This window comes from Lytechinus pictus, chromosome 16, assembly GCF_037042905.1.
Source record: "Lytechinus pictus isolate F3 Inbred chromosome 16, Lp3.0, whole genome shotgun sequence".
Lineage (NCBI taxonomy): Eukaryota > Metazoa > Echinodermata > Echinoidea > Temnopleuroida > Toxopneustidae > Lytechinus > Lytechinus pictus.
The window spans coordinates 27,856,180-27,869,979 of NC_087260.1; the positions used below are offsets into that span (position 1 = coordinate 27,856,180).

The window sequence follows — 13,800 nt, forward strand, 5'->3', positions numbered from 1 at the left end:
GAAGGGGAATAAAAAATATTGATAATCTCAATTAAATTATTTTTAACCATGTTTGTAGACAATGCAATCTATCAGGGACCGGAAAAGAGGTTCGGTTTGAAGTTTGAACGAAAAGTGAAAGGAAGTTTTAATTTCCCCTTCCCATGTTGTTCAGAACACTGTGGTGATAGACTTCTTTGCTCAAATCAACAGTACGGGAAAACAAGGTGTGAACTACAGTAACACCAGTGAAACATCCCGATCAAAGCTATTATCCAAGACACAACAAAGATACAAACACAGTTATATGCGGTATTTCGTGGTTTAATGATTAACCGAGTAGCATCGCCGTATTCATATTCTCAAATCATCAACAAAAGTCATAATAATTATTATCATATGTTGTTTTACATAAAGAAATAGGTGTGGAGGCCTCCTGAGGTTACTAATGATTTTCTGTAAATACTGTACATACAACTCAACCAATATAGGTGGGAATAAAAATAATCCAAATTCAGAAAATCACGAACAAAGCAAGATTTCACAGCTTGCCAAGTTCAATATTTTAATGGTAAGATTTCTCAGCTTACCCACAATCATGGCAAGATTTCACAGCTTGCCAAGTTCAATAATTACTGGTAAGATTTCTCAGCTTACCCAAAACCATGGCAAGATCCCGGGGGGGGGGGCACTTCCATTCACGAGTGGATACCATGCGCGACCATGGGGTCTCGAAAAGCACCCTAAACACGTACTTTCCATATTCTGAAAATGCACCCCTTAACAAGTATTGGCGTGTGAAACCCTACCCTTAACAAGTATTGAAAACAAAACGATACTCTTGGCAAATATTCCCTGAAATGAACCCCTAAACAAGTACAGGAATGTTTGATTGTTACGGGTCCTTCGGTCGTCGGCTTTACCTTATTTGGTTTAGTACGACCCCACCTTCTACACCTCGCGCAAATCGGACTCTAAAAACGAAGTGTTGGGGCAAAATGGACATCCTTTATGAAACATTATAATTTTGTTTTATCATTCCCGCAAATTCGACCCTAAACACGTAATTTTCCTAGCGAAATAGACACCCTTTTTCATTATTTTTGTGTTTTTTACACCCTTATCACGTTACGTACGTAACGTGCCCTATCGTGAAAAGGACATCCTTTTTACGTGTTTTTTTGGTCGCGCATGTTATCCACTCGTCAATGTAAGTGGCCCCCCTGGGGGCAAGATTTCACAGCTTGCCCTTCCTACTTAAATTTCGTGCCAAGATTTCCCAGCTAGCCACGTGGCCAAAGTAGGGAAAGATACACATAAATCCATCCACAGGCCTATCTACGACAAGATTTCTCAGCTTGCCGTAGCCCACCAGGCCAATTAACGTGGGCGCTAATAATCATTATTCTTTTGCGAATCGTAATAAACCTCTCAGGAAGCCTCTCGTTATACATTTATTTTTATATACTGATAAAGTAGAATACTGTACAAATGAATGTGGCGTGGCAAAAATGCAATTTCGCCAAACGGGATGGAAAGCATAGGTATCTTGCCCAAATGGACATCCCGCCGCCACAACACATTCTGCTTCGCGCACAAGCCAAACTCAATAACCTAAAACATCTTATAACACATGCAACATCTAACATCAAAAGAAGAAGGTCTGTGATAGGTTTGGATGGAGAGGGGGGGGGGGGGTGTTTGCAACCAATAACCCCATAGAAAAGTGAACTCCCGACCCTTGTGATCCATCTATAACACTTCCCTGATCCATCCATGAAATCCAACGGGGGACATAACCAGCTGAGCCGAAATACTCTTGGCTGGACGAGGGTATGGCGCGCCGTTTGACCAATAATTCAGATAAACACTGTTTATCGGCGATAAACAGTGTTTATCGCCGAAAAACACTGTTTATCAAGCGATAAACACTGTTTATCGAGAGAAACTGTGTTTATCAGTCGAAAAACATAGTTTCTCTCGATAAACACTGTTTATCGCCGATAAACACTGTTTATCGGCGATAAACACTGTTTATCAAGCGATAAACACTGTTTATCGAGAGAAACTATGTTTATCGACTGAAAAACAAAGTTTTTCTCGATAAACAGTGTTTATCGCTTGATAAACATTGTTTATCGCCGAAAAACAGTGTTTATCAGCGATAAACAGTGTTTATCGAGAGAAACTATGTTTTTCGACTGATAAACACAGTTTCTCTCGATAAACAGTGTTTATCGGCGATAAACAGTGTTTTTCGGCGATAAATACTGTTTATCGAGAGAAACTGTGTTTTTCAGTCGATAAACATAGTTTCTCTCGATAAACAGTGTTTATCGCTTGATAAACAGTGTTTATCGCTCGATAAACAGTGTTTTTCGGCGATAAACACTGTTTATCGGCGATAAACAGTGTTTATCTGAATTATTGGTCAAACGGCGCGCCATACGAGGGGCAAAAGTCTGACCCACAAACTAGTTCATGTCTCATGCTATCTCGAAAAGTAGATCGCGGGTAAACAAAGGATGAGGTATATTCGACTGGTGCCCCCTTCAAGTTCATTATACCCCCATCTCACTAGATGGCGATTCCACTGCGATCGTCAAAAATCGACAAAGCGTGGTATAACGTAGCTTGATCGTGCCTTGATCTTTTCAATCTTCTTCGTCGTACCTTGATCTTTTCTGAAGCGGCAAGGGTCGCCACCATCTTCCTGGTCGCCACAAAATTTTGAACATGTTCAAAACTTACGTAGCGAGATCGCGGAGGTGCTAAAGCGCATCACAATCGAGTCATGAGCGTATTACAAACGACATATTCGTAGCTGTAACGGAGCCCCAACGCATAAAGCGTAGTATAAGCGCATTAAAAGCGGCACCGATCGCCCGTGGTTTTCAGGCCCGTTCCCAAGACAATTCTGCCACGCTGCTTCCGTTTACAAGGCGACTGCCTTGCGCTCGACACGCCTCACACAGCTTCCCCCACGACGCTTCCTTCTTTGGGTGGCATGTGGCACACGTTCTCAGCCCGCTACAGGCGTTCGCGTTGCGCTTTTGCTGCGCCGCTGATGAATGGGCAGCGATTGCGCAACAACCGTCCGCGCTGCTATAAAACGCCGTGCCGATGGTGGCGGATTATCATATTTGCAACAGATTACGAGGCGATACCACGGCGTTTTCAAACATACCTCCCAGAAAAAGGACCCCAAAAGGGAAAGCTGCCCAAGCTACCCCTCTTAGGCCGGCGGTCGAAGAGGAAGATCAAGGGGTTATGGCGGTGGTAGAGGAGGAGGAGGTAAGGAGGAAGAGGAGGGGGTACAGGAGGAGGATGAAAATCTTACTGCTGAGCCAGCTGGAAAGAAAAAAAAGACGCTCACATGTCTTGATGACGAAATGGGTTACCTCTGCAGAAATAAATAAATTGATTATGTTTTGAAAATAAATTGAATTCTAACCACAGTGACAGTAGACAACATCAAATTTTGTTAATGATTCGATCACTAATGTATTGATTGGGAAAGGCAATCTTTAGGGAGATTATGGCATTGTGCCCCCCTCCCCCTCCCTTTTTATGAGTGCTCTCACATCAGTAGACTACTTCTTAATTGTCAGCAAATTTGAAAGGAATTTACCAAATATTTTTGAGTGACAAACTTTTGTGGAAAAAATAAACAGAATATCAAAGATTTTTATGCTCTTTTATGAAATTCTGGATGTTTCCCTCATATTAACTATTAGGCTCATCGACATCTTTTGAATGAAATTTTAAAAATATTGTATATTATGACTTAGGTGACGGCCAGGATCGGACCCTGTATCTTTTTGGCCTCCTCCTTCTCCTGTCCTCGCATTCAACTTTTAACTGATGTTCTTTTAGAATGCCAAGATATATAAGTCCAACCAAATTCTGGACATCCATGTTGGTCGGAGGTTGGCAATCGACTGAAAAATGTGTCATGTGCCGCGATTAGTATGCCGATTGCTTGAAATCGTTTCAAGAGCCCATCATGAACGTAACATAATCGCTTCATTCGTAGCACCACCGTACCGAGGTCCTAATTAGCGTATGAGCCTCGTTGTACGATCGCTTTGATCGCAGAAGCGGCGCATCACATCTGCCTCGAATCGTCGCAAGAAAGTGGCATCGTCGTACTTTCAGCGTATTACCATCGCCTTCAGCGCAGGTCGGTCGCATAGAAGTTGTAGTGCAATCGTCTCGCAGGCTAAAAATAGAATTCGAGGAAGATTCTGCTACGATTTGCGGGATTTACACAGATCGCCATGGTCGCCACGATCGCCTTCCTAGTGAGATGGGGGTATAAAGACTCAAGTCGAGAAGAAAATAGCTTGAACGCGTGGCATGTAGATATTACCATATTTTTTCATTTCTATTTTTATTTTTGTGTGTGGATTTTTCTCTTTCTCTTCTTTTCTTTCTTCGAATGCTTTGTTTATCTGGGGAGGGGGTAGGATGGCTAAAGCGTGTGTGTGTATGTGTGTTTTCTGTGGGTGAGTGTGTGTTTTATATAACTTCCTCAATTTATTTTTATTTAATGGTATTATAACGGAAAAGGCATGTTTAACTTCAGATTTATCTATAGATTATAAATATGTTCGTGTTTTTTTTTCCTTTGTGATTATAAATTGCTAACGAAACATGTACAGGTCGATTCTTAGATTTACCTTTGAAATAATCATTAAAAATAAGACATAATCATGTGTGAATTCTGATTTAATTATTAATAATAGACAGTTCTTGTATAACGCATATCACATTATGAATAACGTCTATATGTGCTTCCATAGGACTTGGATATTATTACCCCGGCTGTAGCTCAAGCAGCCTTCCAGCGCTCAGTGCATTTCAAGGAATAAATTCCTGCCAGGTACCCATTCACCTCACCTGGGTTGAGTGCAGCAAAATGTGGATAAATTTCTTGCTGAAGGAAACTACGCCATGGCTGAGATTTGAACCCACGACCCTCTGTTTCAAAGTCCGGAGACTAATCCACTGGGCCACAACGCTCCTATGTTAATTATGTTAATGATTTCATTTTATACATAATTTTCACATGTTATGTATAATGAGGAAGAACTAAAATATGATTTTAAAAAATATTTCGAATGGAATATCATCAATCGCCTTGGAGACCGTTTCGTTGATGTGACTGAGGCACTAAGGGTGTTCCCTCATCAGTAGGATATTATGAGACAAATTATAAAAGTTCATTATTTTTGTCGTGTCTTGTCAAACGAGGTGTCCGAATATTTCACTTCGATAATTATATTAAAACACACAACAACGTTATTTCTTTCCTGTCAAATTAATCATGCCAATTTTGGCATGACAATAATTACTGGAAATGGGAAGATCTTGTTAACCATATCAACCTTGGTCATGTTGGTATAGCTTTTATGTCGAAGTTGGGTGCCATCGTTAATCTGAACATAATTCACTGTAATAGGTGAATAAAAAAAATGTGTAAATTTCCAACAAAAAAAGGCATCGCTGATTTGAAGTGGATGTAACACTTGTGTAAAACCGTGCACATTAAAAAAAAAATAGCCCGTTGTTTAAGCCTGTCACTCTAACAAAAAGTTGTTTAAACTTTTTTGTAATTAATTACACTTTTTAGACAACTTGTTTAAAAGTTTAAACAGTTGTTTTAAAAGTTTAAATAACAGTTCTTAGAGAGATGGGTTTAAACAACGCGCTTAAATTTTTAAACAACGTTTTTACATGTGGCAGGTTGGTTAATAAAAGTAATGACTTTTAAAGCCTGACCGTGTAATCACGGATCATGCCTCCAGATTATGTTATTGTGGAGGGGGGGGGGGGGGTTATTACCATGATAAAAATAATGTGGAAAATATTATTTACCGCACCATTAAAAAAAGGTTTATTTCAATGAACAGGGAAAACCAAACATGTATACAACGCTGAAAATTTCATCGAAATCTGATGGAAAATAAGAAAAAGATATTACATTTTAGAATTTCTAATTTTTTCACAAAACAGTTGCATGCATAACAAGCAGAAGAGTTCACGATGTCACTTACTCAATAACTATTTCTTTCATAGGCCCTGCATGATTTTTTTGAAATTATATTTCATTTTCGCAGATTTGACATTAATTAAACTCTTTGCATTGGATTACAATATTGGCAATACGGCATGTTCAGGGAGAAATTAAACCCATTTTCACATTTTATTGAGAAAATTAAAATATTTCATATTTCTCTTACCTTAAAATAGTTCATATTTCTCTTTAATAATTTCTTCGAAATTGTAGTGAGTGGATGACGTCATTGGTTCCGTTATTTGCAAACAATCCATGATGATTTGAATATGACTGTTTTGTGTTTTGATTTTACACCCGATTTTTGATAACTTTTTAGCGTTCTTTGGTTGATCTTCTCTTTTTATAAAAAAAAAAAAACACTATCCAATTCATTATTTTCTTGAGGCGGACTTGCCCCTTATTACTTTGTTCGTAACTCTTGTACTTATAATTTCTCGATCTCTAAAGATAAAAATATCGGAATTCACGTTCGGGATCTAAAGATTTCGCTTTGTGGTTAGTGACTAATTGTTATTCCCGGGTCTTTTGCAAATATCGTCTGATGCAAGATCCTTTTGGTGATTGATTCGGCTTCTAAGAACTTGACATAAGTTCAGAATCGGGTAGAGAGAAGGGATTGATCATGGGAGATTAGGTTTGGGGAGAGGAGAAGAGAGGGAGGATGTTGGAGAATGGAGGGGGAAAAAGTTGGAGAGAGAGAGAGAGAGAGAGAGAGAGGGATGGGGGAGGAGGGGGACATACCTTTTTACACCATCTACTCTCAAGGAGACTATTGATCATAATGATGTTGGTAATAACAATACAAAAAGTTAGAACAAGAAGAAGACAGGAATGGAATAATAATAATAATAGCAATGATATACGTTTTTATAAAACGTTTGGTGTGTGTGTGTGTGTGTATTTGAGTTTTGTCGGGCGTGTATCAATCAGATATGATTATTTACGTCTGGGACCGACCTTTAACGTCACCATCCGAAAGACGTGACCAGCGCTCGAACCTCGAACCTCTGCATCAATTTGTAACTTTTCCAATGTAGCTTGGACTACACGTGCACGCCACAACGCCCAGTCAAGCGTTTAATACATCAAATCAACACCTATATGTACTTTAAAGATATATTATTTTTATGTATGTTAAAAAAAATCAGGAAGGGACAAACAGTGGCACTTCCATGAAGTGCCATAGCACTTCCATGAAGTGCCATAGGAAATGTCTATTTCATTTTGTAGTTATAACCCGTTTTCTTGTGTTTCATCTCTCTTGTTTGCCTTTGTTTTCCTTTTCAATGGATTCATGAAATCCTAGATACGCCACAATTGGCACCTGTCCCATCCATACCGCTGTGTTCTATTGGCCTATCATGATTTCCTATAACCACTTACATAATAGGCCCAGTGTATATAGGTTACTCTTGACAGGCATAAATTTATCATCATGAGCCTGATGCATAGCTCAGTCGGTAGAGCGGGGGTTTCGGATTCCGGTGACCCGGGTTCGATTCCCAAGTGGTGCGCTAGTGCCCTTTGGTAAGGCATTTATCCTCATTACCAAGTCCCTCGGAGAGGACTTTAAGCCGTTGGTCCCCTGGTTGCTTGCTCACAGGCATTCGTGCTTTCTTGACAGTCATGTAAAAAACCTCGGTTTAACCTCGGTATAACCTCGGTATAACGTAAAAGTTACTATTATGGTGACTTTGCCATTTAATGGTAACTTCCCAGAAATCCTTGATTCTGATTGGCTGTTGATCATTGTTGTCATGGTAGTTACCTTTGGATGGCAAAGTTACCATAATAGTAATGTTTATACACTGGGGCCCAGACGTTGTTAATTCATTTCAGAGCTAGTGATGATCTAGTAATGTCCAGGGGAATTAAGACATGGTGCCTAAAAGGACAAGTCCACCCCAACAAAGAGTTGATATGAATAAAAAGAAAAATCCAACTAGCATAACACTGACAATTTCATCAAACAGGGGTGTGAGTGGTCACAAATAAAAAGATCTGAAAAAAGCTGAAGAGTGTTGAAAAAGTCTGAAATAGAAAGAGCTCCCATACTTTTTGTACAGAGGAAGGCCAAAAATAAGCTGAAATTAAGATGAAAAAAAAAATATGAACTCTCACACCCCTGATCAAAATCGGATGTAAAGTTTCGCTTAATTTCACAAAACAGTTATATGCACATACTGGTTGGTATGCAAATGAGGTGACTGATGACGTCATCCACTCACAATTTCCCTGTATTTTATTATATGAAATATTCTAATTTTCTCCTCATTGTCAAGTGAAACAACGATTATTCCTCCCTGAACATGTGGAATTAGCATTGTTTGATACTATATCGTTCAGTCAAGTTGATCCTTATTGTCAAATCTGTAAAAAATGAAATATTGTATAATTCAACAATTATATAAAAAGCAAAAGAAATAGTGAGTGATGGACATCATTGACCGGCCATTTGCATGTCACTGAGTTGTGCATATTACTGTTTTGTGAAAAATGAGCGAAACTTTAAAATACCATAAATTTCTTATTTTACATCCGATATTGATGAAATTTTCAGCAATATGCTGGTTTGATTCTTCTCTATTTATTCAAATCAACATTTTCCTGGGGTGGACTCGACCTTTAAATAGGTAACCATCGACTGTCGCAGAGGAACATTCTTTTCCGGTTATATCATGATGACCTCGAAGCTCGCTACAAGTGATGATAACCGTCTTGAAGTTCCCAAGCAAATATCACCAATTTAAGACGGTTTTAGTCGCAGTTATGTTCTGTAAAATTGTAGAAAAATTGTTGAAAATCCTCCTGTTATTATAATTTACAATTTCTGTAAAACCTGTTTTTTTAATTTTTCTTCTTTTAGAATCTATTGTTTTTTTTTCAAATAGTGTACCTCGGCCACTTTTACCCCTGCCATTATCACATCTTCCATTTTTACCTCTTGTCATTTATGCCTCTGCTCTTTTTACCTCTGCCGTTTTTACCTCTGCCATTTTTACCGCTGATATTTTTACCTTTGCCATTATAACCTCTGCCATTTTACCTCTGCCATTTTTACCTTTGCCATTTTTACTTCTGCCATTTTTACCTCTGCCATTTTTACCTCTGCCAATTTTACTTCTGCCAATTTTACCTCTGCCATCTTTACACCGAGCCGTTTTTTAAGACCTAAGAATGTCTAGTATTTAGATTGGAAAATCAAAAACTTTCACCTCGCGCTTCGCGCCCTCATTAATTGTTTAGAATCATATCCTGTCCTTTTTTAAGTACTAAGAATGTTTAGTATTAAGGTTGGAAAATCAAAAACTTACAGCTCGCGCTTCGCGCTCCCATTAATTTATTAGATTAATATCCTGTTCATATTCTTTTTAAGGTGCTATGAATGTCCAGTTTTTAGGTTGGAAAATAAAAAAAACTTTCAGCTCGCGCTTCGCGCTTCCATTCAATGTTTAGATTCCTATCCCGTTCATTATTAAGTGCTAAGAATGCCCAGTTTTTCGGTTGGAAAATTAAAAACTTTCAGCTCGCGCTTCACGCTCGCATTAATTGTTCAGATTCATATCATGTTCATATTCTTTTTAAAGTGCTATGAATGTCTAGTTTTTAGGTTGGAAATTCAAAAACTTCGCTTCGCGCTTTGGTTTAGGTAGGTTCGAATCTAGTTCATGATCTCAAAAAATGGTCAGAATGTTCAATTTCCAGGTCACAATTTCTGAAATATCAACATACTTGGGCTAGCGCTTTGCGCTCGCATTATTTATTGAGGCCTTTCATCTTTAGTTAGGAATGCTTACCCTCTTCGAAATATGTACTATATATATATATATATATATATATATATATATATATATAGTGTGAAAGAAATGGATGAAGAGAACAATGGTAGGCGTAGCTTAAATCAAGGTTCCCCAGAGCTATCTACCCTTTTTGGAAAAATTGGTGATGCCGAAAAAATGTCTCTGCCGGGAATCGAACCCGGGCCCCCAGCTTTGAACGCCGGTGCCTTAACCACTATATATATATATATATATATGTATATATATATAATATATATATATATATATATATATATATATATGTATATATATATATATGTTTATATATATATATGTATATATATACATATGTATATATATATATGTGTGTGTGTGTGTGTGTATGTGTCCCCCCTACCTTCAAGGAGAGATTTCCGCCCATGATTAGTGCTATCCCTAAAACTAGTCCAGTTACCAGCTACGACCAACTCCGGCCCATCTCTATCCCCGGGTCTCTATCACACCAACTCTTGCGCGTATCTTTGAAAGTTTTCTTGCAGACTGGATCCTGAATGACATTCGCCCATTAGTTGATCATCGTCAATTTGGCAATCTTCGTGGTAATTCAGTCTCGCACTACTTAGTTAGCCTTCTTGATACTATCCACAAAGAGATTGACAAGGGAAGGACTTTTGCTAATCTTTGTACTTTCGATTTTAGCAAAGCTTTCGACCATGTTAATCACGCAATCATCCCTACCATCTGCAGCTTTCTTTGCAACAGGAAGCAAACTGTACGCTACCATGGCAAGGCAGCAGAAGAAGATACCATCACGTGTGGTGTGCCCCAAGGTACGCGACTCGGGTCCATTCTCTTCTTTGTTTTAGTGAACGACGCATCCGTTGATTGTGCTAACAGATGGAAGTATGTGGATGATTTAACCCTGGTTGAGATATTGAAGAAATCACAGCCATCCCAGCTGCAATCCAACGTCGACGCCTTGGTTCAATGGTGTAACTCTAATGATGTTGTTCGCCAACCACCACCACCAATTATACTTGACATCAACTCTAATACACTAGAAGTTGTTTCATCCCTGAAGCTTCTTCGGATTTCGCTTCAGAATAATCTCAAATGGGATGAACAGGTGAGTCGTCTGATCTCCAATGCCTCTAGAAGACTTTACATCCTGACCAAGCTTCGGAGAAATGGTGTGAACGCCAAAGATCTTGCCATCATATACAAGATGTATATTCGACCAACGCTTGAATTCGCAGCTCCTGTTTGGACATCTGGCATCACATGTGACCACTCTGCCTGCATTGAGCGTGTTCAGAGAAGAGCTTTCAGGAGTATCTCATACCCGAACATTAAGCCGTATGATCAATAGCTCTCAGAATTCAATGTAACCTCTCTAGAAGAGAGACGCTCTACTCTTTCACTTAAATTTTGTACAATTTATTCAGTTATATTATTATTCCTGCTAGCCTATTGAATGCATATATGGTTAATCTAAGACTATATCTGTATGCATTAATTATTTTTCTCTCATTTGATGTGCAATATTCCTTTGTGATGTATTATTTTTCTCTCCTTTCTCTCACCTTTTCTCCTCTCTTTTCCTTGTTCCCTTGATCTCTCCCCCTTTCTTTCACTTTTCTACAACTTCTTTTTTTCTGATTTCATCACACTGTTATCTGCTACATTTATATAAATCTTCAGATAGCTCTATTTACACATGTGCTTGTCAGTTTGCTCATCCTGGGGATGATGATGATTTTGATTTTAATGTTTGCCCAAATGTATTCAAAATGTAATTTTTTAAGCAGTTATCTCTCACATGTATTGTATAAGTTTTATGATTGCATTTTAACACTTTCATGTACCTGTTGTGCAATATTCCCAAACTGGATGTGATGTACTTTTTCTTTTCCTGTCTCTCTCTCCACCTTTTTTCTCCTTTTTATCTCTTTCTCTATCTTTTTTGCTTTCTTGCTTCTCTCTCCTTTCCTATAGTTTTCCTTTCATCAATGCATCAAACTCCCACTTGCTTCATTCACTTTGGACAGCGTTGTAATGTAAATCAGTATTGCAAATCATTAATGTTATATTTTTGTATTTCTCCCTTTCATTTGGTGTCTGACCAGTATTCATTATTGATGCTTACCTTTTTTTTCTATGTATATCTTGTTTACTTATGTAACTTATGATTAGATATGATGTCCTTCTTTCAGATACTGTCTGACCTTTCTATTTCTCTCTTTCTGTTTTTCTCCCTCCTTTTCTCTCCCTCTCCCTGTTGCTCTTTCCCACTCTCTCGTCTATTATGATCGCCATCATGTCACTTTCCTTCTTTTTTTGTTACACATAATTCTTATATTTGTAATCTGCAATTTATTGTTTACTTGTGGGTCTTTTTTCCCTCCTTCTTTCCTTTTTTCTCTCTTTCCCTTATTTTTGCTACATCCCCCTCTCTATTCTCACCTTTTCACATGCTTACTCTTGCCATTCTTGCTCCCCTTTCTTGCTCCTCACCTGCTCTTTTTTTATATAAATTAAATCTGTCTTATTACATGCATCTGCTCATAAGGTGGTCTGTCTATGACAGATCACCTCTTAATTTCGTCAGAATTTTCTTTATTTATTATTTATTTGTTCTTTACACCTTTATATGTTTGTCGTCAATTTTTCTCCGAATTGGCTCAATCAATTTGGCTGATTTTTCTGTCATATATATAGAGTCGGCATACTTAGCTTTTCAAGGTCATCTGGTCATGATGACGTCATCTACGCGCCATTTTGTAATTTTTTTAATTTGATCATATCTACATAGTCTATCATAGAGACAGCATACTGAGCTTTTCAAGGTCATCTGGTCATGATGACGTCATCTACGCGCCATTTTGTAAAATTCTTAATTTGATCATATCTACATAACGGATAATCAATAGTCAATCATGTTTACATCAAAACAACTTTATGTCAAAGGTTGTCTGTCAATGTCATCAAAGGTCATGTAAAGGTCATGACGCGCGCGTACGCGCTCGTCAAATCTAAAACAAAATCTCAAAATGGCCTATAAAATTTTTTGGGTACGTTTCAGGTCATTTAAAGCATTTCAACATTTAGCGCGCGCGCACGTATGTGCGCGCGTTTTTGTGCGTAACGGCGTTACGCAGCATAAATTCGCTGTTTTTTCTATGCGTATCTATTATTGATATGATTCTCATCAAATTGATACCTCGATCAGCTCTCTACGATCATTAATGAGGCAATGAGCACCCATTAAAGTCTGCAGCACGCGTGCGCGCGAGCTCTTTCCATAGGCTATATATGGGCAAAAACATGCCTATAAAAAAATCACTGTAGCTCTTCAGAACGAACGGGGACCCCCAATGTTTCCTCACTCTTGGATATAGTCCATATCCATGGGCGGAAATCCCAGGGGGGACGTGTCCCCCCTACTCAAAATAGTAGGGGGGACACAATATCAAATGTCCCCCCTACTATTTTTGGTCTTTTATGATGGTAAGAAATACATCATTCTAAATCGAAATAAAACATGTATTTGGGGACGAGTTGGGACAAGATGACCTTACTTTTGGGATAACCTTTTTTTTTGCTTGTCAAATGTTCCCGCCCCTTGTCCCCGTAGGCGGACCAGGGGGCCGAGGGGCCCGCCCCCCCCCCCCTCTTGGCGGAGCAAAAAAAAGAAAAAAAAACGGAAAGAAAGAAGGAATAAAAGAGGGAAAAGAGAGGAGAAAAAGAAGAGGACGACGAGTGCATAAAACAAGATGAGGGGAAGACTTGGAAAATAAAAAGAATCTTTCGTGCCACTATATAACATTTTAGCTCTCGCTTCGCGCTCGCATTGCCTGTTGATTTACATATCTTGTTCAATATGGAGCTCGAATGTCAAGTTTGGAAGTCAATATACAAAACATATTTCACCTTGGAAATCGAACTTTCATTATTTTGTGT

At 38.5% G+C, this 13,800-nt stretch overlaps 2 protein-coding genes across 2 annotated transcripts in view; one reads left to right on the forward strand and one right to left on the reverse strand.

Moving 5' to 3' along the window:
• LOC129279429 (sodium- and chloride-dependent betaine transporter-like) overlaps nucleotides 1-7,689 on the reverse strand; it is a 28,979-nt gene extending 21,290 nt beyond the window's left edge. The window contains exon 1 of the mRNA XM_064110987.1: nucleotides 7,611-7,689. Coding sequence (XP_063967057.1) covers nucleotides 7,611-7,689 — 79 coding nt within the window. The remainder of the gene's footprint in view (nucleotides 1-7,610) is intronic.
• A 57-nt stretch (nucleotides 7,690-7,746) lies between these two features.
• Nucleotides 7,747-11,209, forward strand: LOC135156958 (uncharacterized). The gene is made up of 2 exons (XM_064110988.1): nucleotides 7,747-7,838; nucleotides 10,540-11,209. The coding sequence occupies exons 1-2, from the start codon at nucleotides 7,747-7,749 to the stop codon at nucleotides 11,207-11,209; spliced, it is 762 nt and encodes a 253-aa protein (XP_063967058.1).
• Nucleotides 11,210-13,800: the final 2,591 nt, after the last annotated feature.